The sequence below is a fragment of the Halichoeres trimaculatus genome, unplaced genomic scaffold (assembly GCF_033239565.1).
Source record: "Halichoeres trimaculatus isolate MK-OKI-2021-1 unplaced genomic scaffold, fHalTri1.1 fHalTri1_scaffold_18, whole genome shotgun sequence".
NCBI classification, from domain to species: domain Eukaryota; kingdom Metazoa; phylum Chordata; class Actinopteri; order Labriformes; family Labridae; genus Halichoeres; species Halichoeres trimaculatus.
Genome location: NW_027437196.1, coordinates 18,740,365 through 18,766,613, shown reverse-complemented (window position 1 = coordinate 18,766,613; position 26,249 = coordinate 18,740,365). Strand labels below are relative to the sequence as shown.

General features: G+C 39.6%; 1 protein-coding gene across 3 annotated transcripts in view; it reads left to right on the top strand.

The window, feature by feature from the left end:
* The window catches only part of ctnnd2a (catenin (cadherin-associated protein), delta 2a), a 338,809-nt gene that overhangs the window by 18,779 nt on the left and 293,781 nt on the right, over window positions 1-26,249 (top strand). Inside the window, exon 2 of one of the 3 annotated variants that reach the window (XM_074693200.1) lies at window positions 18,497-18,591. The exons of the other annotated variants lie outside the window; for them this stretch is intronic. Coding sequence (XP_074549301.1) covers window positions 18,513-18,591 — 79 coding nt within the window. The 5' untranslated portion in view covers window positions 18,497-18,512. The remainder of the gene's footprint in view (window positions 1-18,496; window positions 18,592-26,249) is intronic. 3 annotated transcript variants of the gene reach the window in all.

Sequence of the window (26,249 nt, the reverse complement as noted above, 5' to 3'; positions counted from 1 at the left end):
ATATATATATATGATGAAAATTCAAACATGGGCAGAGGGCTGAAATAAATCACTGGCGGGCCAAATTCAACAGCCCTGGTTTAGAGTCTTTTTTCAAAGACCATTTGGTGAATAGATCCCAGCGTCTTGCTCGAGGTCCCTTCAGCAGACTAGGCTTGTTTCTACACACTCGCCACTTCAGACTAGAGTTAAATGTAGTGTGTAATCTTCTTTCCTCAAAATGCTGGTGCTGAAAAATGATGCAGAATCTTGACATTTTTTGCGAGCCAGGGGAAAACTGTGGTTACTCATTTGGCATCAAATAGCCCCATAAATAGCATTGGATGATACCTCTTCAGTGTGTGTGATATCTCCTGCATGGTTACACTGTACAGATCCCAACCGTGGCCAGGATCGAACTGCAAGCGCACATTAATTTCATTCATCTGTCTTCTGTGGGTTGCATCTGCAATGTATAATTCATCAACCAACTCTCTGTTGATATCCGCATATAAATTAACTTAGATATTGTGCGGCTCATGAATTTCTAACAGCGTATGTACACAGTGGATCCACAGCAGTACATCAGCTTGGCTGTCTCTTGCTTGAGAGAAAAGGAGTGAAAAACATTTTATGTTTTGGAATGTTTTCAATCATAAAACAAGTAAAAAAAAACATGAGAAAATAAAAAAATAAAAAGAAGAAAAGAAGTGGCCCAGAGGCTTTTTCATAAAATGTTCACGAAGCGGAGCCACCCCTCACTGTTGTGCGTGCCAATTATGGCTGGAATCTGCTGGGTCTGTTGGAGATATATGGGGTACTGTGTCTTCATAGAAGACACTAAAAACAGAATAGGGCTGCTCGGGCGTGTCTGTCATTACTGTTCGATCTGATAGAAGTGACGCAGACAAAGAGAAGATCAGAGTTGAAGATGGTTTGATGGTTGTAACCAACGTGCTGCACACGAAGAAAGAGGGGAAGACTGTAAAAACAGGTCATGCGTGGGCTCTTGACAAAGCTCCATTTAGCAAAAACTGAGACGGTGACTTGGTATTTTAAAATGCCATCTGGTCTTTAGCTTTAGCCGTCATTTATTTTGTAAAAGCGGTTAATTTATCCTGGATTCTACAGTATTTGTCATGTCTGCATGCCGTTCTCTGCCAGTTTTGGGGTTCAGTTTTATTTGATGAAGATTTTAAACAAACCAAACAAATGCTGCATGCTCATTCTTTACAGAACTCAACAGTCATTTACAAAGACAAGATACCCCTCGCTGTTGTTTGGGCCAATTAGGCTGAGAATCTGCCGGGGGTTTGGGTCTGTGCCAGAGTTTTCTAGTCAAAGTCTTTCTGTGTCAGAGAGAGGCCTTTGAAAGGAATTGAGAAAAAGAGGCTTGCAGAATCCAAGAAATACACAAAATTGCACAAATCACACACAGACACGTTCCATTTCTGTCACTCTCATCTCTTTCTGTCTTTCTCTCTGGACACATGATAGACAAGACAACACATATTCTAAAACCAAGAGACAAACAATTGATTATATACGCTACAGTTGCAACAAAGATCCACTTCGCAGCCAGGGAATTGTACACACACACAGATACAGATACAGAGACACAGTCTGCTGGAGAGACTGAGCATTGCCAGAATACTGTGGAGGAGGCTGGGGTGTGCTGAGCTTATGTGATATTAATTCAACTAATTTGACCTGAAACTGCAGACACCGGATGATGGAAGATGTTTTCTCAGTACGACTCTGCAAAGGAACCTTTGGCTCAGAGAGGCTTTTATACTGAAATGGACTCTATGGGTCTGTGCAATAGAAAATAAAATGATATTGATTTCAAAGGCACAGCAAGCAAAGCTGGGGATTGCTTTTATTGCAGGTGGGTTACCTTATCTGCACCCTCATGTGTGATAGATGCTCAATATTAGTGTTTCCAGATTTAAAAGGTCACATTTAAATGACATATAGGGATTTTTACAGCGTGGCATTTACCATTTATGAATGGCATTGTGTGCTCGGTCAGGAATGCTCTAGTATACTGGCCTAGGGTTAGTCCCAGCAAGGGAACACCAGGCCTCATTTAACAATATTGATGGTTATTTTCTTGAATTCGTTCTTGAGAAAGTTCCTGAGAAAAGTCAAAGACTCAGGCGTCTGTTCAAGTTATGAGCTCTCTCCTTTGGTGTGGATATTTTCAGGGGACTTGACTTTCCACACTTCTCCTCACACACTCAACTGATATGTATTTATATGAAAAAAAAAACACGCTTTCCCTCCAAGATCAAGAAGTGAAAGTTATAGCCTATTTTGTATGGTTGGGGTTAAAAAATGGAAAGCTGATTTTAAGCCATTCTTCAGCTGAAGTGTGACAAGTTTGTTGAACTGTTGAGTAATCTGCGATCACAAGGTCTAATGAAACCAAAGGCTCAGCGAGGTGTCTGACTTTGATCTCTTGGAGGCTCTCAGCCCGCCAGCACGCAAAGCCTTAAACTGTTATGATGGGGAGGGCGAGAGAGGAGCGGAAGTTTTTAGATCCCGTCAAGTGTTTCAAAGCGTTACATCATTTCCATGTCTTCTGCTTGGAGAGTATTGCAACTGTTTAAGAATGAGTCAATTCCTTTTTTTCCTGCAATTTTGTGTGATTTTGATGGGTCAGTGAAGCAGCTTTTGGATGCTCGAACATGCACAGATGTACAAACAAACTTTTCTGTTTTGTGTACAGTCCTGGATGCTCCGCAGTCATACTGTGCAGAGAATTGAAATTTCTATCGATGGTTAGTGAGGCGATGTTACCCTTTCTCCCATTATGGCACTTTCACTGAGACAGCAGGAGGCCTGAGAAAGTTCAGAGGCTTCCACCAGCTTCTCCAGCAGAGGCCCACCGCCCTCAGCCTCATGCCCAGCAGTGGACACTCTTTGTCGGCTGACTGGTGTGGGCTGAGCGGAGACGACTCCCTGCTGTGTCTGGCTCATGCACACACTGGAGGAGTACACGTGTTCCGCAAACACACACACACACACACACACACACACACACACACACACACACACACACACACACACACACACACACACACACACACACACACACACTGAGTGTCTTCTGGTTCAGAAAACATACACCCACTGTCTTGTTTTCTGTCTCTGTCACGTACACTGCAGGATGGAGAGGGTGAGCGGGTTAGTAGAAAGAGTCCAGGGTGCTATCAGGTCCTGTTGTAGAGGAGCTGTGGTGGTTTATGACAGCAGAGAGATCACTGGAAGGGTACAGTGATATAACAGCTGGAAGAGGGGAGGGGTTATGCTTTGTGAGGAGTGGTTTAAAGTTCAGAGAAAAGAAGAATTCATTCTGTTTGATCAATAGCAGACTGATATGACCACAGATACAGTATCAGTTGTAGAACTGAAGCTGAAGTTGCCTTTAATATGCAGAGCATGCCGTCCCTCTGAATACTAACAGATCTATCCTTTTGACAAAACATTTTCTCTTTCGCCTTTCCTTCTAATCTGTGTACTGTCTCATAATCACGGCTTGCCTGCTATCTATTTTTCATAACTATTCATATTTATTCCTTTACACTTTTATCACATGTGAGGCATGTGTATGAATACCCCGAGAGGCAAGATCTCATTACTCGTGGCTGAGTGAGGAGGGAACTGATCTATCATTAAAACAGGATCATCGTGATCTGTTTCAGGGGGGCTATGAATCTGAAATTCTAATTTGAACAGGAGCAGCCTGTCATCTGTTCTACAGGGAGACGACTAAATCTCAAAAATATAATGGAAAATCTCAGAGTCCAACGTGGGTTCAAAGCAAAATCAATAACCATATTACCAGACGTGGTACCAGTGTTGTGCGGGGTTAATTTGATAAATACAGACGGCAAATTATTTCATTCTTGCTAATCTGTGGATGTGATGCAGCAACAAGCCAGTCTGAAAAGAACAATGGTCTGCTTCTTGATTCAAGTTGAGAAAATGCCCTCAGTCAGAGACAAGTTTAGATGTCAAATAAATATAACTCCAGATTATAGCGATTGATCCTTACCAAAATAACAGCTCAGGTATTGATCTGTGTAAAAATTATCCTGGAGGATGAACGGCTGAGGTTGTGATTAAAAGTAAATTAGCACATATGTAGGATTCATCAAGGTGCTGATTATTTTTATTGATTCTTCTCACCGCCTATATGACTGCAGGATGGTTTCCTGTGCTTTCTAGCAGTAATGTTCATGTATGGTTGTCATGCAGAGTGTTTGTGAAGTAAAGATGAGATAAAGCCCTACAGCTCCTTCCTCTCTTTGTCTTAGTTGTCGGTTCATCTTCATTGGGCTACCTCCTCTCCATCATCTTCGCTCTCTACTTTGTCTACTTTTTTGTCTTCTGTCTCGTCGTCTTGTTCTTACACCATTTTGTCTTTGTCTCCTTCTTTCTTCTCCTTTGTGCATTTCTGCTTTACCATTTTTGACTTTTTTTTCTTCTCCTTCATCCTTTACATCTGTCTTCATTGTTTCTATTTTTTCTACTTTATTAATGGGGCCTTTATCTCCCTATTTCTCTCATTCACTTTTATCTCGTTCATCTACATGTTTATCATCTTCTTATGTAAATTTCTCCTTCCCTTCATATGAGTCCATTTCTTCCTCCTCTTTGACCACTTTCTCTTTCCTATTTGTCTTTCTCTTTCTCAACCATTTCTCCTCAAAATATTTGTCTTCTTCAATCTTTCTTTTTAGTGTACAACTGCCTTTAGTACCTTAATTTTATTTGCATAGACCAGAAAAAAAATACATGGGCAATTGTCATAATTTCAATTTGTAAGTCTAGACCAAAGCATTTGAATCTTAACTCTTAACCAAGCATCTTCCTGACACTGGTTAACCCTCCTGTTCAAGTTTCTTGATATTTTAACTTTAAGAAACATAAAAGAGGACATATTTTGAAGACTTCGATATGTGTCTTCGTTTCCTAGTGGTATCTTTTTGTTTGTTTAATTGACTACCGGTTTATGATTGCCCCATACAGCTTGGCATCACTGGAATAAAGTGGCAACCATAGCAACAACTAAAACCCTGCTCTGTATTCTGTGCCATAGTGATGCATTGTTAATTACTATTTTAGTATAATTATTGTTTTGATCCATCTCCCAGCTTGTTTATAACTGTTATGCTTTCTGAAAAACACTTATTTGCTTTTGCTTTCAAGCCGCATTTGTTGTATGTTTCCTTGGAAACCATTGTTCACCAAATGTGACCAGACGGTGTGTGTTGTCTGCGGTGTATCAAGGTCATCACACGGGGGTGGCATGTTTTGTTGGTCTTTCTGTAAAATCTCCTGATGCTTCTCATAAAGCACTCAGAGAACTGATTTATGAAACCTAAAGCTAGCTGCAAAGAAAACCTTGATGGCTTCATTTTGTGATCAAAGCAGGGTGCAACACAGTACAGTTGTTGCTGTGCTTTAGCAGCTGCACACACGTGCTGGTAGAGGACATCGTTGATTGTATTTGGGGAAGCACAGAAAGATGAAATGATGGATGATGAGTTTCCTTATGTATAAATTAAAACCTAATTAATCCCTGCGACATCGCACTTTGGCATCATTTGAAGCCAGAGCCCCCCCCCCAGCTGCACAGGAGGCGACTTTAAGGGTGTGGCCACATCGGCCATTCGAACCGTGCTGTACTGAAGCAGTTACACACACACACACACATAGACACACAATGATTCTGCTAGACTGCTAGACCACACACTTAATTATTATGGTAACGACTTCACAGTGGCAGTTCCACAGGCACGAGATCTCGTAAAAGCTCACACTATCAAATGTTACTTTGACAGGTAAACATGGATAAATTTGGAGAACGATCTGACACATCAGCATCAATAAATCAGCAGGATAAGAAACAGATCATGGGTTAAATCCTTTGGTTTTTGAGTGTTACCCAAGTCTCATCTGCAGACATGGGGGAGGCGGTCTTTATAATATCCAGCAGCGAGTTGGCAGAGTGAGCTCCAAATGTTTTGGCTGCACATTTGGGGAGCTGTCATGTCATCTATCTTTTTTATACAATCCATGGAGGGCACAGTCGAGCCCGGAGGTTAACAACTCACTGAGGTCCCATATGTCTCCCGCAGCAATAGCAGACACTAAGAGGCTGATCACACCTCTGAGGAACAGAGAGACGGAAAGAGAGAGAAAGATTATCCTGTGTGGGCCTTAATGAGTGGCAGAGGAGAGCAGGGGAAGCCAAGCTGGAAACAAAACGCTCTGATCATCTCTGTTTTTCATTCCAGACAATGCATTGGATCTGTAATGAATTGAATGTTCCGTCATGTCTGGGTTTTTGTCTCTTTGTTTTCGAGGGAACTTGTTTGGAAAGCTTAAATCAGGATTCGCACAGAAACGTCTCGGAAACCTCGTTCACTTTATTCCGATCAGACAGCGCACTCTATGTTTTGGCTTTCAATTTCAAGACACACACACACACACACACACACACACACACACACACACACACACACACACACACACACACACACACACACATACACACACACTTTCTGTTCTCACACAGTTAGACAGACTAACCAGATGCCCTGAGGCCTTTTGGCTCGCAAAAAGGGACACGGAGCTCTATTGTTTTCTCTGTGATTCAGTTATTACACAGAGATTAACACAGTGGAACTCTTCTGTGACACCCAGGGGCTTTGGACCCGGAGAGAGCGCGCACTGAATGCCTTTATCTCCCTCCCTCTCTCTTTCTTTTTTGCTTTAAACTCTCCCTCTTACTCACACACACACACACACATTGCTCATGATGTTACACACTTATACAAGCAGTGCTGAACAAACAGTCACAATTACAACTTGGAGTCACACATGAGACACACACACTCATAAGACACACACACACACACACATGAGACACACACACAGACACACAAACACACACACAACTGAACCACTGATGCATTTGTCTGGAGGACTGTGTTCAGCAGCTGATAAGGAGGAGAATGGGACAACAACATTTGAACAGAAATGCCAGCACAACGAATATTCACACACACACACACACACACACACACACACACACACACACACACACACACACACACACACACACACACACACACACACACACACACACACACACACACACACCTGCCCCGCAAATTATTCAAACACTGCATACATATTCACGTGTCAAATATAAAGAATCCTTTTCTTGTCGTACATACAATTATGGGCCAGATGCTGCACGACAGGCAGAGCAGAAAACAGAAAGATGTTACAGATCAACGCCACAAATGAGAACTTTTTTCCTGGTGATTTCCATTTCAAAAAAAGCTAAGGACATTCAAGTATTGCACCTGCAGCAGAAATGTCTACGCACTGAAGATGATTGTCTCTGAAGCCAATGCATGCCAACAGCACAAGAAAGGCATGAACAAAGAGAGGAGAAAAGGGAAGGAGAGGGAGCGATGAAGACTGGCGAGCGCGGAGCGGGAGCGGCTGATAGAGAGTGTGATTGCTAGGGAGAAAAAGAGAAAGGGAGGGTTAAGTTAGAGGATGATGTCATGCTGATAGCACCGATGCTGCACAGTCCCAGTGGGATCTCCCTTGCTCTGACAGATGTACGGCATCTCAGTGGGATCAAACAGCACCAGCAGGAGGACATCCTGCTCCGAGCAGCTGGAAGAGCATGAAAATAACATCCAAGCCTTTTGTGTGAGTGTGTGTGTGTCCTCAGCTCTGTGTGTATGTGTGATCATGCACATGTTGACTGCTCACATGTATGCTTCACACATCAGGTGGTATGAGAATAGCTTTAAGCTAATGAAATTCCACTTTATGTTTAACTATGTTGAGTCTTTCTTTGCCTAATGTATACTGTTTTTTGATGGGGCTACATTCAAAGAACCAGTAATGATGAATCTAGAAAGGGATACTAGTTTGAAAACCCCTTTTTGAAAAAGGATACAGAGACAGTGCACATTCAAATCTTGCCCACACCAGAGGAAAAAGAACTCATGGCTCTCTTCTGACTCTAAATATCAGCAAGGAGGCTCAAGGGTTCTTCCCTCTGAGCCAATGGCAGAAGAGTATCCAAAAGCTGCTTTATGGCTCAATGCAAAACTAACACTACAAAGTGTTGGAGACAAGAATATCAGAATTTGTTAGCATAAATAAACTTAAAATCGGGAAATTTCAAGAGGTAGAAATATGTCGTGAAATGGATGGACTCAACATGATTTATAAGAAGACCAAAGGATCTGTATTCATGTTATTGTAGTTGACACTACAATAACATTTAGGTATGGCCTACAAAAGAGTTCTTCTTAAGATATGATGTCTTAAACTAGCGTGCTAAACAGCAGAACAGTGTAGCAAGGGCAGGCAGATTGATGTTGACCGTAGACTGGAGTTTCGAGGCCTGTTATTGCCCGTTGAAACACTATCTTAACTTAACTTTAAGATGACCTAAAATGAAGCAAAGAGCTGGAGTTGTGTCAAGCTTTAACCTCCCAACAGGGTTAGGACAGCTGTGATGTGCCTGCCTATCAGTCAAGTTAGCTATGCCTCTATTTACCCAAAGCTCCTAATTTCAATATCTAATTTCTATCAATGAGGAAAGAAATGAAGGGGGCAGGCAGTAAACTTCTTTATCCTTGCTGTGAAGATGAGCTCTTGAGAATTTCAGTGATGGTTTCCCGAACTTCTACAGCCACCCTCTAGTGGACACTTGAGAAACTTCAGCCTCTCAAAACTGGAGGTTTGACTGGCATTAACCTGAGGGAGGACAGGAGGATGCTTAAACTGCTAACATAAGCCACACTCTGCTAACATTTTTTTTTAAGTAGTCCTCTTGACATTCTTGACTTGAAAGTTTCATTTAATCAAGTGGGAAATTAGTAAACATCAGCATTCCTAATACAGACACTCAGTTTTTTGGCTTGGGATTGGTGTTAAATATCCCAAACTGTTAATCATGTGTTTTGTTTTCTTACTGTACAAAAATGTGTTAAAGGGCAAGGTGACTAGATTAAGTTTTTTCATGTATCATTGTCTTGAACACTGGAATCTTGTGTATTTAACTAGTTGCATTTGTGTGATTGACACAATGAAAAGTTACACTCTGGTTTCATAACTCAAAAAATGTACCATCCTGTGAAATTATAAGGACACTGAAATTACAAAAAAGGTGGCAGTTGTTTGGTCCATCCATATCGGAAATTAACATACATCTTCTGTCTTATAAGACTGTAACTGATCTATGGCAAAGTCCCGCCCACAAATTTGGTGAGCCAATCACGGTGTGTATAGATGACAAATACTCTCAAACATTCTCTGACCGTACATCCTTTGAGTTTCATTGCAGAAGTTCGGTTTTCATTCGGCTTTATTAGGTTTTTCCAAGATTTTGAGTTTAAAAATCATCAAACAGTTCGTGAGGTACATGCAACTCTGACACTAAGTATCCCGAGAGGCTGGGCATCAGGATGTATTTTTTTTTTACCCTTTTATAAGCCATATCTCATCTGAAAAAAGTGTCTTCTTTGGATAAAGTTTTGCAGTAGACCAAAACATCAACTCAAAGTGAATGAAATTTACAAAGATGCCGCCATCTGTTCAAAGGTAAGCTGACATCATATTTTAGGCAACATGTTATCACTTTGCTCCAAAGAATTACAAAATTTACTTTAACACAGAAACCACCTCTACAGTCTGACGGACTGCTTGGGATTCCCTCTCTAGCATTAGCTAAAGTTAGCCTGACATTAGCTACTAGCTGCATTGTTCATCATGTCTCTTTGTTTGTTTGGAGTTCATCTACCTATTTTGTTCTAGTTTTTGTGATTTGGTGATCGTATCACAGTTAGCTGTTGTCCAAAGTGCTCTAGTTAAACTAAGCTTCCTAACCTTAGCTTCATTAACTGATCTGTAATAGCCAAGATAACAAAGGTTGGCGCCAACAAATGTGCTGAATGATCCAGTATAAATACTGTAGCACCAAACTCGCACAGACACATTGAACAATATAACAATTCACATATCCCTCTAATTTGGAGTTGAGACCCTTTTGGTGACTTCTAGATAACATGTGATCTTTCTGTCTCCAAAAGTCATCATTAGAATCCTAGGAAATGTGTCCTACCGTGTTGCCTGCCATAGCGCCTGTCACTGAATGTTTGTTGTTTGTCCGATTGAGTGAAGGGGGCGTGGCTTAGTCATGGGTCAATTTTGCACCTTGGGTAAGATGAAGTTTTAAACGTTTATTTCTGTACATAATACTGTAAGGACAACCTGCAGAATCGCAAATCTTTGAGAAAAGAAGGCAATCATTTATCCAAAAGAGGTGTATGAATTTTATCCTCTTGTATTCAATCAAGTAGACCTTATGAAGTTACATCCTAACCCCCTTTGTAAGATATATTAAATGTAGTGTAGAGAAAATCCAAGTACAGGCTCCTAATATCTGCAAGTAAATGATTTACTCTCTTATCTTCACTTTACAGGTGGTTTCATAGCTTTTATAAATGTATGCAGAATAGCCTCCGTGTGTACGAGTATGTTAGCCTGCAAAGCTGTCACCTCATATAAATTATATACATATTAAACGTCAAGTCTGCGAGGAACAGAACGTGTGGATGTGAGATGATATAGCCATGTTAGCCGACAGCCTCTCTTATCCAGCTCTCCTGGGTATACTCCTCCTGTCATTCCTCAGCACAGCTCTTTACACGCTGGCTTTATAGGTTTCACACTGTGGTGAGCTTCACACCCAACAGCAGCCTCTCTCGTGGATGGTATTATAAAACTTTATATTGTGGTGAGCTACATTACAAATGGGAGGCTGCTGCTGAAGATGAGGAAAGCAATATGTGCAGCTTCTGAGTCACTGTGAGTGTAATGCAAAAATATATGATTTGGAATATGGATCGAGTTGTTGTTTACATCTTCACTTTAACTGCCCAGTACTTCTAATACCTAAGGGGAAAGTATGTTTAACTGAAAGGGAACAGACTTTTTCTCACTTCATCGTATTTTATTCACTGCCTCCTATCTTGCTGGTCTCCTGAAACTTTCACCATGGTGAATTCAATAAGCAGTCAACAAGAGGAACATTGTTATGCCACAAAAAGCTGGCACAAAAGTGCTGTTTGGTGTGATTCACATCATTTGGTTCATTTCAGCATTGAGAGGTGGCTGTTTGTTTTTGTTTTTTTTGAACAGGTCTTTACACCAACCATTCTGGCTTTGTTTAAACCAGACATTTGTTGCAGTTTTTTGACCCACTGTATTTTTGGTAAGTTGTTCTTGAATTATTTATTGTTCCTATGATAAGCCACACCTTTCCAAAAATAACTCTATTTTACATGATGTTTAGTACTGAAACTACCTAAACATAAAAGCACCATCATCACCTCTTTCCCTTTATCTTGTGGGTCACAGTGCATACACTTGGACACAGCACTTAGCAGGAGTGGGAGAAAAAAATCAATATACAATATATTGGGATTTTTTGTTTGGCATATCAAAATTGTGATTCTTTGTCACTAAATAGATTTTTTTCAAATTCAAGTTCATCATTTCAGTCTTTTTTTATAGACTGGATTAGAAAAAAGTTGCCTCTTTTCTCCAGTAGAGGGTGAAACGTTTCTCTCTGACTCACGTGATGTGCATTTTATGGGGAAATATGACTCCATCAATTAACTTTTTCACATGATCTGGTGTAAAAAAAAAAATGAAGATCACAAGAATCTCAATTTAAATCCAATCACACCCCATTAATCGTAATGGAATCGAATTGTGAGAATAGCATATCGTCCTGGCCCAAGCACCTGGTCAGTGTTTGGTGGTCCTGTGGCTGAGCTTTGCTGAACCAAATTAAACTAGAAAGGGAAAAAAAGGAAACAAGCTTTCGGATGGAAGCTGGCTCATATCACGCTGAAGCTCAGGTACTTAGAGCCACATTGTAAGGAGCTAACGATTCACTACATGAGAGTGAAAATAGCGTCCCTTAGCGTGTACACTTTACCATGTGGATAAAGTCTTACAGTTCGTAGAATGTGTGGCAAGTGGACAAAAAAAGTTGAAATCAAAGAAGAAAGTCATTATTCTGATAATGTATCAAACATGAACTCTGCAACAGTGGAAGCACCAAAGTAACATTAAATGCAATGGTGCAGATTTAAGAACTGCAGATAGTAGTTGAAATAGTAGTCCAGTAGGTCAGCTGAGTTTCATGGTCCAAGTTGCATGAGCAGTCGTGTGCCAGTTTGTAGGAAACAGAAGAAATCACTGTCAGAGAGCCAGAACATTTTTTTGTGTTTTTTTTCTTCTCGTTTTTTTCTTTATTTTTCTTTTTTCTTTTTGGTGTGCCATCAGGAACAGTTTGACACCAGCATTGGTTTGAGAAATACATTTCTTACATCTCCAGGAGTTATGATACCTGGCAGATAACAGATTACCCTAGCTGGTCATTGAATTCAGATAAGTAACCCAGTGCTTTGTAACTATCTGTGTCTGTTTTAGTTTGTTGAGCATCTAGTCTTAGCGAGTTTGGAACAATCAGCTGACACATACACAGACACTCACATTATAAGTAGACTGCAGCTGGGCATGTGTGAAGTATTGTGCTCTTTTCCTTTTTTTACTTTCTCACGTCTGTCTTTTCCTCTCATGCTTCTTTTTATACTTTCATTCCCATTCTCTGACCTGTCAATTACCGTCTCCCGCTCTCTAAGTGGTTGCCCTACTTATTTAGCGGGGGTTGGGGGTTACATCATGCTGTAGAATAGAGAGCAGACTACAAATAAGAACAAAGATGAGGGAAAGTTATCCAAGAAGGAGGCAGAAATTAGCAAAGCTGACGACAGGTGTGGCATGTTTGTCAGAATACCAGCAGTCTCGTGTTTACTACTGTATGTAAAACTAATAAAACAGCCAGTTATGGAATGACCACCCATTTTTCTTTGATGCCCTATCTTATTTCACAGTCAGTCCTTGCTGCCTTCATTAGATCACACACAGAGTCAGGCTTTCTCAGAGATAACACTCAGGTAAATTCTGGCCCCTTTCTCCTTTGAATGCCAATCATATCTTCTCTACATGACAGCTCATGATGACTATCACGGTCAAGGTTATCATCTGAAGCCTCCACAGGCTCATTGCTTTCCATCTGTAATGTCTTGTGATCTGTCACAAGCTGTATCCCTCTTTTTCTCCATGTGTCAAATAAGTGTTTAATATGAAACACAGCGGTGCTGCATGTAGAAACTCTCGTTTCAGTTTGAGCCGTGCCATCCCTCCACCTGTCACAGGTGATGGTATGCATTTCATCCCCAGCCTTAGCAGTTTAAAGGAAATCAGAGGCTCAGATTATGATAGTGCAGACTGAGTGAGAGAGAGCGATGCATGCTGCAATTATCCTTGAATTTTTTGTACTTAAGCAGGGTAACTTCTGTCACCATGTATTTAAATGTAGAAGCAGCAGTAAATGTAGTTTTACAATTTCAAATGAAGAATCTCTCTTCCTAAAGTGTTTAACTCACTTGAATCAAAGAGGAGACAAAAGTGTTAACAGAAATGACCAAGGGCGGATTCCATTTCTATTTTGAGATGATAGACAAAACAAATACAGCCTGTGACAAATAACCTCTAGCTATGTGGAGTACTCACTTGGACTCTTTTTACTCTCTATATCAAAAGCTGAAGAGCCTTAAACTCAAACTCATCACTATTTTTGTGACCACAGGGAGCGAGACACTAGAGTAGGAGGGTTTTTCAGCACCATGGACAGCTCCCAGGTGTCCCCTCACAACAAATCGCTGCAGTCTGCTGTTATATTTGGAGCTTTTATGTCAAGCATGGGCTATCACCAGCAGTATTTCCTCCACAGGATCTCAAAGAGCTAGCCAAAGCCTCATTTTTTATGTCAGTCAATTTCCCAAATTGCAAAATCACCAAGGTTCCGTTTTTCAGGACTAGTTGCCCTCAGCATGGGAGCCAGACTCTTTTGTCAATTACATAAATTAAGGTTTTTGAACTGCTCGAGGTGGCCCGGACAAGACACATTTGGCTCTGCTTTTGGGCAAAGAGGGTAATGACGCTTAATGTCTCCAGCAGAGCCATCTGGATCGGGCCAGATCGGAGGCATAAAAATAAAAATCTGACCACCAAAACAAAAGCACTGTGACATTACTTACGAGTAATTCCCGCTAGTATATCTCTGCCATGGGGAGAATCACACAAAGAATAAATCCCTTGCTCTGGAAATGGAAACAAAGAAATAAGTTCCTAAGAAGCTGCTCAGTGTCACAATAGCTGCTTTATAATTAGGAGATTGTGGAGAAAGTACAACAGGGTCATGCTGGCTGTGTTCTCAATGGCTTGCTGACACGCTGCTAACAAGTCTCACAGGGAAGGGCAATACTTGAGATAGGCTTTGATACATATAGAGAAATGAAACTGATAGAAATAATGAAAGCATTCATCACAGCATTTCTTGAAAACTTGGCCCAACTCAAAATCAATCCAATGAGACAGCTCATTATGTGCATTGTTGAGTATTTCAAACATTACAACATTAAAATGAATTTTTCTTTGTGTTGCTGGATTTTAAGTAAAGAAGAATAATTCTTGAACTTTAAGGAATCTTATAATGACTGTAGAGAAACAGACGGCGCCCCCTCCCTTTACGGCAGCCTGTGTTTCTGAAGAGATAGACAACATTCTCATTGCTGTTGATGGGTCTGGGGACCTTGCAGATTATCATGTGCAAGCATTTGCATGCTTCAGGGAACACATAGACTGTCCATACAAAATCAGATGGGTTCTTGCTCATGCACTGTCATAAAAAATTCCCTAGTTCCTCTTCTGTCATAAAGCAGTTTCCTTCACCAGATCACAAGTTTCAAGTATGCAAGCCAGAGTTCCAGTGGAAGTATATCATATTATTGATGGTATGGTCTTCCTTCAAAGTGGTGGGATGGACCCGTGATGGAAAAGTTACATGACCATATGTGCAGGAAAGCCTCTGACTTTATGCATGAGTAAATGTGTTTATTTTTCAGGGAAGGAGGTCAAGAAATAAATAAAAAAGTGAGGTAGAAAAGGAGCGACACAGTGGCTGACAGGCTGGCTGACATGGTGACAAATGATCCCTGCTAATGGCAGGACTCAGAGCTAATCCAGAAGCAGTGGACACCACCACTGAACCATGTTATATGGATGATCCAGTCACTTAAATGTGACATGAGCAAATGGGTGCAAACCTGTGAGAATTTATTGGTGGAGGAGTTCTGTGTGTGTGAATGTGCCTGTGTTTGTATCTTTAAACACTCTTGCATTTAGATAAACTTAACCTACAGGAATGTACAAAATGTTCTCTCAGCACTTGTCGATCTTCCTTATGCAAGATTTTCTGCACGATTGTGCAGATCACTTTTGTTAGTTCCAGCTTGAAAAGGACAGAACACTGTTTGTTTGTTTCCTGTTTGTGTGTGTGTAGTTGGCAGAATGCTGATTATAAGATTATCAGGTGCACATTGTTCTGACAGGTGTGAAGGGAGTCAGAGGGAGGTGTGAAACAAAAGACCGAATTCAAGACTCAGGCAAGGAAATGCCTGATTTCTTCCCACTTCCTCTCCCTTCCTATCCTCTGCTTTGCCTCGTTGCTACCCTTTCATCCTCTGCCCATTTTGTCTAATCTCCAGCCCTGCTTTTACTCCTTATCACCCTCATCACATACTCTACTATTTTCTGAAGTCTCCATCTTTTGTTGTGATGCGATGGGTAGGTTGCTGTTATTTCCTGTCTCTTGCCTTGGATTTCAGAGGTGATGGTGAATCTGTGAAGCGCTGCCTTCCTGCTGACTGCTCTGTGTTCGGAGGCTGCAAAATTAATTCAGACGTGTTAATTAGTCAAAGCATATCTGTTAGTCTGCCAGTCAAGGTGATGAAACCTGCTTATTAACTGTCATTGTTTCCAGACACGAGGCACAATCTTGCATTTGTAATCCCCATTTCTTCCCTGCTCCTCTGCTGTTTTGTTTCAGCTGAGCTATTTTTGACTCTGAGGTTTAAATTCAAGGTTATTGCCTGTGGATATGGATAAGGAGGGGGGCCACATTTTAAGGTCAGAATTTGAAAGTCAAATATAATGTTTCAGATCCCGTTGGCCCTGAATGCGATGAAGCTTAAAAGAGATGATACATCTTGACACTGCGATTGGCCCAAGATGTGTCTGCATTAATGGAGAATGACATGCTTCACAGCAATTTGGCAGCAACAGCACATTCAAGATCAAGTTCAAGTTCTTACTTTTAATATATTTCAATACAATGTAATATATCTATTTTTTCTCCAGTGATGGGATCTTGTGCTTTTCCAAAATGGCCACAACACTCACTAAGTTGTAGAGTCAATATGGTGGTTGTGGGATGGAATAATACCTTTTATAAGGCTGTGGATGTTGCTTGCTTGTGTTCAAGTTAGGCCTTGAACGTAGTAAATCTGACAGTATCCATTATATTAATGGGTTACTTAACTATGAATATGGATCTCATTGGCTCAGTAAGAGACACACTACTGAACCGGTAAGAAAAGGGTCTGAGCATCAGGTTTGATAAGGGATGCACAGATCCAACTTTTCTGGTCCTGATACTAGAGATAGACTGACATAGATTTTTTGGGGCCGATACCGATACTGATTATAAGTAGGCAAGGAGGCCAATAACCGATATTTGGGGCAGATATTCATTTGCAGTCAAAGTGAAAATAATGGTGTTCAAATTTTGAACAATACAAACTCTGACACTTAACTGCATTCAAATGCCTTCAAGCATATGTTTATTAAACAGCTCCCACGCTTAGCAGCATGTTTTATAAAGTTAACTGAAAACTTAAAAAAATAAATAGCTAAAGTTTTCTACAGTAAATAAAGTTTTTAAAAATTTAAATGTAACTGCTATAAAAACTGGACAGAATTGAGTTTGTGCTGCCTTTTACAGGCATGTAATGCAGTTGAATTAATTTTCTGTTTGGTTTTTCATGACTGATTTTAAATGACCATCTAGGGCTCCCATAGTGTAGACAGGAAGCAACTCTGTGCAGAGAAGCATCAGAGCCAAAACGACAAGATTTGAATGGGTTTCATATCAGCTGTCAGATTAGAAAAAAAGGCAGATGCCAACATGCCCCAAAATGCCAAATATGGGCCCCGATAATCAGCCCGGCCAATAATCCGGTCTATCCCTACCTGATACTGATACCTAGGCTTTGGGTAATGACCTATACCAAAAAGATTTCTTACTTCTACTACCCTACCAATACCAATCCAGTACCAGTGTTAAACTAGAATGTTAGTTGCAGGTTTGTATGATAATCTGTTACCTGACTTTTTGGGTTATGTTGTTCACTGACAAACTCTCCTAAAAACTGAACCTCCTGGGTGGGGGTAAAAACAACCTGTATGCTCTACTGTGGGATAAGACTGGTACTGTTATTGGTAAAAAGTCAAAAAAGTATATGGAATTACTGAAGCTGCTACTAATTTAAATATATAGAATATTTATGTGTTTACCAGCATTTTGGTAAAAAATAATGCTTCAGAATGTACAGAAATCACAATACGATTGTAATCTTTTATACCCAGTAGACTGGTAATGCAGCAAAAAGACAAAGAAAGTGTATCAGAGGTAAAACTCCAAATCAAGTAGCCAAGAGTGCCGGTAAAAAAAAGGCATAGAGCTGGTTGCCTGGATCAGCATTACTAGTTTTTGATTGTCATTTTATTTCCTAAACAATAGTGATAACAACTCTCAACAGACAAATATGCAACTCGAAAAAGGTGCGTTCATTCGCTGACATTAGGAAGTGAGAGGACACTCAGAGTGACATATAGCTTGTGGTAGTGTTCCAGAGACAAGGTCTGAGCAGCTCAAGACTTGATGTCCCAAAGAGGTCAAACAAACTTGAGGTCCAATGAGGAGTATAGATGTAGTAGCCTAGAGAGTTCAGGTAGAAATGTGGGTGTGAAGGAGATCACAGGGTATGGAGGTTATGGGGAGTCTTAGATGTAAGAAAGAGAATCTGTAAGTTGATGTAAAATTTGTTGGACTACCAGAATAGATGTTGAGGGGATCGTGTGTTGTTGGGACATGGTTCTGGAAGTTATCAGCAGAGTTGAGTTCTGGACAAGTTTAGGTTTATAGAGAAGCTTGTGGAGAGAGAAGGAAATGTTAGAGGTAACAAAGACATTCAATGACATTTTCCCCTGCACATGGGCACAACAGTCTCAGCATTGTTTCCATTTAGTTTTGAATGTTTCCACTAATAAGCTGAAGACATCTCTTGCTATCCAGTTTGGCAGTGGCACTGACTTATCTGATAGAAGTTCTGGAAAGGTTTTGAAGCTTGTCATTAAAACTTTCTTTCATTCTTGTTCCGGCTGCTGTATTGACTGTTACGTCTGCTATGCTTCAACATTCCCCCTACAGCTCATGTACACACTGCATGTTGTGCATGTCTCGTCGAGGATGTGCATACCCGCATCGAACAGTTATTATGCGCATGTGTGTGAACTTCACTACAAGTAAGTACATCCCCAGCCTTTATTATATCTGTCACCTACTCCTGTCACCAGTTTGTCTCCTTCTCCACTCTTTTCTTCCTTCATAAAGCACCAAAATGCAGAGAAAAATATACCATGGTGTAGAGGGAGTTCACATTGCTCTGTTGCAGGAAAAGTTGGGATATTTTCTACCTCTCCTCCCTGGTTTCTCTGACTGTGGGAATTGAGATTTCTGACTTTGTATGCAGATAGTTTCTCCTGCATGTCTTCAAACCCAGCACCCAATCTAGGTCAACCATCTCTCTCTTTTCCCCGCTGCCTGACAGAGCTGTGTGTATATATGTGCATCCCTGTGTGCATATGTTTGTGTGTACATCTGTATGCGCTGCATTTTCAGTGCTCCAGGACACAACAACAAAAATTCAGAATATATTTTCTCCTTCTGCAGAAGGAATTCATAGAATATTAATTTTTGCTGTACAGAAGCCTTAAATAATTGGTGTGCTTGGAGTTATACAGTGGAGTACATCATCTGAATGCTACAATAGCAATAGCTGGAGGTATTGATTGAAATAATCAATGTTGCTGTCTCTGTTGACTGCTTACACTGAGTCTTCTGAAAGCGTGCAAAAACATGCCTGAGGCTTCACATCGCTGTTGTCTGTGACCAGCCTTTTGAATCACTGAGGCTGCTGGAGCCGTGAACCACACCCACCTCCAACCTCACTGAGCTCTGCTCATACCTCTCCTGGACTCATCTGAGCGCTTTCATTTTTCTCCAGTGACTTATATTACTATTAATACACAGTGCATCAAACATACGTTTATATTGAGGCTCTTGAAGTCTTGTACTCTCTCATCCTCAGGTGTGCATTGCCGACCTGTAATGTAATTCTTTGGAAAAAATAATATCAGTAATCCTGCAGGTAAAACGACAAAAAAACTGTCTCAATTAAATTTGTGATGTAACAAAAATAATAATGAGCCAACACCCTTATAAGCTATGTGATAATCACAGATTTTTGAGTGTTAATGAGTATTTAAAGCCTAAAAATGTTATATCAACTTGTCAGCACATTAATTAGCATCATCACTCACAGACAGAGTTCCCTTCCACTCATTTATTCTTATGTTCCTTTGCTCTCTTTGACTTTACATTTCTTTCCAAACCTTTAACTGTTGAATAAGCCAAAATATGAAAACAATATGTCAATCTTGCAGCTAAAACTTATTAGTAACAGTGTTGAAGATGGATTTATGTCAATTGTGTGGAACAAAACCTAATGTATGGACCACGCAGTCTCTTAAAGTCGACATTAGTTTCAGGATGAAAGAGTTAGGAAGGCTCCTTAACCGTACTTTTTCCGTTGGTAACTGCTTAACAGAGATTGTGAGACAGAAATTAAACCTAAAAAGAGTGATGAAGCAGTAAGAGAGCTGTATGAAATGTTTCATCTCACCATTGGTGTTTGCTTTTTGGTTTAATGTTTTTCTTCTTTTAGTTCATTGGAATCCTGCACAACTAAATGTTCCATCTCTTTTGTTTACAAGTGTGTCCAAATGTCCACACTGGCAAACATTGCTGTTTGTGATGGGGTCTGCATGTCTTCATGCACATACCATAAATGCTCGCCATTTCTCAGCAGCGCTCACTGATTTATGCATTATTCAGAGTTTAATATTAGACATTAGATGAAGGTAAATTGAAACTATCAATCATCCAAGACATTCATCTGTGGCAGACGCTGGGAATTATTTTTGAAAAGGAGAGCAGTCTTTGAAAATCAGGAGTGATTGGCTGGGGAAATTGGGTGTGGAAATTGTAATTATTTTTTCTTCATTTTCTGAGCTTTGCTTCATTCTAATGACATTAGCATTATTACCCTTATGTTATGAGATAATTATTGTTGGAGCTCTTGAGGAGGCTGATGAACTGCACATGCCTGATGAGTGGAAATATATTCAAACTCAGGAAATCAGACATTTCTATCAAGTCTAATTTGAATCTCTCTCATTCTATGATAGAAATTGGATATGACCAACCTTTTTAGATTATGCTGCTTTAATAGGAATCAAATTGTATTTCAGTTTTTTTATTACCGGAACAGATTTGCATGAGGCAATTAAATATAGTGTAGGATTTCATAGTAATATTTATACTCAAAGAAATCATGTATAATAAATCATTAGCAGCTGTGTGACTGAATAAGTATGTCTCATACATGTTCTCATGCATGAATCATGAAAACGAGTAACTGTATTTATAAAAGTGTATGACAAGAAAGTGAATATTCATTTATACGTTATGGTTTAACAAAGGAGGAAAGGATCACAGATTATCGTGTCATTTATAAGAAAAAACATTGTGTTGACACTAAACTGTACTCTGTTCTTCCTTCCTGTTTTATGGGATTATTGCCAAATTTGAGAATCTTTGCACTGATTGATACACATGAGTAATAGTTCATCTGTGAGTCTTTTGGTTTTATTGTTTGTTTCTTTTGAATTTACTCTGGAAGGAGATACGATAGAGATGATGCACAGTGTCTCAAGTAATCTTTTCATCTGTTTTGGTCAAAGCTAAGTGTTTACCTTGAGATATTTTCTACACTGTATCTAAAATGTCATGCCTCATACATCCAGAGCAGCAGAGTTGAGCTTTAAAGCAGAAAAAAAACCCTACTATCTGAAACATCAGCAGTACACATCAGATTTCGGTGACAGGCTCTCAGGAGTAATCCGTTGGAAAAGACAGGTGGCAGGTCCTCCTGCCTCAAAACGTTTAATGTAGCTTCAAGGCATGTTGCATTATAAGAAAAAGCTTGACTTTTGGCTTATCCTTGAACATAAACCCCTCTCTCTGCTCACACTTTTATCCCTGCTTCTTACACGTACCCAAACAACAACCTGAATACAAAAAAGCTATCACATTTTCAGTTTACCCTTTAAAGATATAGAATATGTCCATGAAAGTATACAGAGTGTGTATGTGAAGCACGCACCGAGCAGGTCGTGAAAGACGAATCCTGAGTTTTAAACACAGGTGATCGTTTTCAGTCTGTACCACAGTGTAAAGTGTGTGCACTGTCTTTTAAGACTCACTGGAGGAAAGCTCACTCTTTATGAGATACTTTAAGCTAATGCACTGAACTTTATACAAGACTGTGCTGAACAGTAATTCCAAAACAGTCCCTCAGGTTGCTTTGAATAAAAGGTTTATCTTTCAACCATAAAATAATTTAACTACATGCAAATATTGTGATCTCAGATTTGGAATTTATTGACCATGTGTTGCACAGGTCTGCGCTATCATTTAAAGTGATATATTAACTACTAATTTTATGTTGGGTGGGTAGTGGTGTGGGTTTAAGTTAAGTTGTTCATTTTCAGGTCTTGTGTCTTGATTTAAATTTTCAGTCAACATAAATATATAAGAGTTGAACTAAAATCTGATGATGCATTATGCATGGATCTCAAGTCTTTGCTTAAGTTGTTGTCAAAACAAAAGTTAATTTTACAAACCAAGTTATTTCTTACGGCTGGTGGGGAGTATTGTGAATTTTCTACTGCTGTTGAATATATATATATATTTTATTAATTACAGTCTTTCCATCTTGGAACATATCTTGCATTTTTGATTGCATATAACATTATTCATTTATTTTTTTCAATATTGTTCTTTATTTCTATTTGAATAATGTAAACCAGTGTCTTGATCTTGGAATGAAAGGGCTGTATTCCTGTATGAATGTGAAAGATCAACAATACTGAAAAAGACCACAAGCTGGTGAGTAAGGGCAGTAGAAGTAACAAAACCTTTTTGAACTTCATCCACTTTGCATTATTAACTGAGGACAAGTGTTTTTCCGCTAATGAGCTGTACTCAATGAATAAGAGAGTGAACTCTCTGAAGTTACATGAGCAGATCCAGTATTTTTTGACTGGTGTCTTTTGTTTACATCAATGATGCCGTCTTTAACTGACAAGATCTAAGTATTGAAAATATATTATGTCTATTTACTAATTTTTTAATGTACTGCAAAGAGGATCACTGACAGGATGTTGAAACAAAAATTTCTAAATTCTCTCATTAAATGTAGATAATAGACCTTTCTCATCCCAGAAAGTAAACAACACCAGTTACTCACAGTAAAAGTTGTATTGAAATGTCCAGTATGCCTTTTCCTTTTTTCTTTTTTTTTTTTTCTTTTTAAAGTCAAACTGTATCGTAAGGGTTATGTGACTCACAATCAGGAAAATGTTAAACTTGCTCATCCTCTCCAGCTTTATTTATATCTTTCATTTTCTTATCATTCAGTCTGCTATTTCTCATCTCCTGTCAGCTTATTTTATAGATTACATTAGGACGCAGGTGGCAGGAAATAATAAATTCTGTAGCAATATATTCTGTCCAAACAATACTGCATATAGGCTATAGTCATTTCCTGTTCAACTCAATAAAAACGCTTGGACTCTCTCTTTATGGTCCATTTACAGGTGTAAAGAAATGCACACACCATGAGTCAAAAATGAATAAAGGACGAGCTATTTCTGTGTATGTAAAGTGGATCTGTGGTACGTTTACCCAGTGATATGCTCATTCACGCTATAGTCAGTGTTATTCATGAAAATGTGTTTTAATGGCCACGACAAGACAGGATGCATCATGGAACATTTTAGTTTACACCTTCAATTTATATTTAATCTGAAAATGTTCAATTTATTATTTCTTTTAAGTTATTTTTGGGGGCTTTTGATGTCTTTAATTGGATAGAGAAGGACAGTGAATAGAGCAGGAAACTGGGAGAGAGTGGGGAATGACATGCAGGAAAGAGGCCACAGGCTGGATTTGAACCCGGGCCACTAGGGCGAGGGTGAACTTCATGACCTAGACCACTAGGCCATCTGCGCTCCATGTTGAGATTATTTTGACATTCCTGATGACCAGCCTTTACATGAGCACCCTAACACCCAGCCTCAGTTTGTCTGTTCTGAAGAATAATAACATAGATCAAATGGTAGTGGTTTAATCAGCACATATGGCAAAATTATTATGTGTGGTTACCTTTTACAGTATTAAAATAACAAGATGATGTGTGCTGACTCCTGGTTTCCATGTCTATCTGATCTTCTTCATGTTTGACCAAAACCTAGTGTTATTTATGAGACAGATGTTTGTTTGAAACTTGTAAAACAGAAGCACTGAAAAATACAGATGTGTTTCAGTTGTAGAGTCAATCTATGGGGGAGCTTTTGTGTAAGCAGAGGTTCAATAAGGCTGTGAAATGTGAACCACTCATGATTATATCATAAAACCACAAAGGTAAATTAACTCACAGCCAATGTGTTTTGTTGTTTTCTTCTTTGTGTTGCTGGTGCTCTAGGTAATAATATAGATTGTACAGGATGAACAGAAATAAGCCTTGGGCTTCTGCCTGTTCCTTTTATGATTGTTGATTGGGTGAATTTTATTTTGTGAAAGAAAGTGGAAACATCTAAAATTGGATTCTTTGTAGTTTTAGAGATTGAATATTTTGTTTTTTGACTGAACCATTATTTAAAACAGTCATCAACATCAATTTCATAATTTGCCAGTCAGTTCCAGGACATAAAGGGTGTAGAGGGGGTAAAAAGAGAGGACAGGTCTGCAGGGGAAGCAGGGCGATGCAGTCAGGCCAACAAAGCATGGAGTCAGGCAGAAGACAGTGTCAGGGGGGTAAATGGAAGGGACACCTCATTGAACCTTAAAGTGTGTCCATGTACTGAATGTGTGTGTCTGTTTTTCGTGAGCACAAACAAACACACATGTTCGCTTCAGGTGTATTCAGCCAGAAGGGGCAGGTGTGGAGAAGTGTCAGGTCAGGGTGAGAACATGGGTCAGAGGAGTCTGTTCTGTCAAATCCTGTGAATCAGGTGAGAGAACCCTGTGTGATCTTACACGTATGCACATGTTTCCTTATTTTTCTTTTTTTAAGTGTGAATGTGTGTTTGTGTGACAGAAAGTTTTTCTTTGTTTGGGGCAGAGTATTTTTATTGCTCTTGTGAGGATGGAATCATATCAACAATATCAACTTTGAGTCGTGTAAACTTTTAACCTGATTAGCATGTTTTTGCACAGAAAGGCTCCTGAAAGTAAATCGTGGATGATGTAGCTGATTACAGAATGGATTGTTTTAAAATTGGTGTAGAAAAGTCTTGTAGCATGAGCAAATAGAAGCAGAGGTGTGGACAGTCTCGGTTCTTCTTGGTACTCTCAGTGTATTTTTAATAACTGTGGCACTAATGGCTGACTTGTTTATCCTGACTTGACATGTGGCTGCAGAAAAACTAAACTCTTGGCTGCTTATTTGGCTTCCTCCTTATAAGAGAGTGAAAACTTTAAAATTACTACCAGTAAAACTTCAAGTTGAGTTTATTTTTCTGTTGAATTTTTACACTTTGTTCCCCAGGAAACTCTGCTGAACACTGAGCTCTTTTCCACGCTGCTGTTTCTGAGGGTTTCATGTCTTATCGAGGCCTGAGCCAAATGAAATGTCAGGGAATCATTGCCCCCAGTTCAAGCGGAAGTCGCATACAAGTCAAACAAGCAAGAATGCACTGCAATTAAATGCGTCTTGGGTGCCACAAAAGCCCACTCTGAGCTGCTGTTCCTGTTGAATTGCACCCTGTGGGACAGAACACATATCTTGCACAGCAGCCCTGTGTGCCTGCTGACAATAGCCTGAAGAGCATTATTGTGGCTGAGTGTTGTGACATTGGTGAATTTGTGTGATTATCTTGAGAGCAGACTACGTACAGCGAGACAAGTTTGCAATTTTCCAAACACAGCACCAGTCTGGAACCTTCTCTGTACATGATTATTTTTTTCCTCTGATGCACTGAAAAAAGGGTTTGGCTGAATTTATTTAAGATTATTGCCTGGGATATAAACATTTTTAAATCCAGATTAGTATTTTCACGCTTACCATGCACAACTCTTATTGAGTAATTACTGATTAATGACTTAAATACCTTAGCTGAACCATTTTGAAAATATTTAACACAGATTTCATAAAGAAATAGTGATAAAGCCAAGCTCATAAAACTAGATAAATAAGATATTTGACTTTGATTTCATGCAAATTCAGATCAGTGTTATCTAAATTTGCATGCTTCAAAGCTTTTGAAAACTCATGCTGAGATGTTTGTTCCCCACAGGACAGCTTTTGATGACCCAAACCAATTTCTGATGTTTGAATAACCCAACTGTATATTAAGCAGTTAAAAGCATCCTTAAAGTGTTGTTACCACAGAAACATACAACTGTGTTATTAATCTGACAGGTGCTATTTTTCTGCTCTTTTAAGATTTTTAAAGTTTCCTTAAATGATAAAACTTTATCCTATTATTGTAGCTAGAGCTTGAGAAGTTGTTTAGGTTTTGACTTTATGTTCATCTAATCTACACAAATACAGTCATCAGAGAAAACAGAGGTAATGCCCACAGGCAGTATTTGACAACCTTACAACAAAACGGGCACTTGCTATGTCAAACAAACAGAGGAATTGTAGGGAAACATAGTCTGTATTACTGAAGAGTAAAAAGTGCTTCTCTTCGTCTCATGCCTTTGTTTGTGCTGCTGGGGTGTGACCTTGGCAGTGAGGATGTCGACAGGTCAGTGAGCCCTTGATCCCACATGT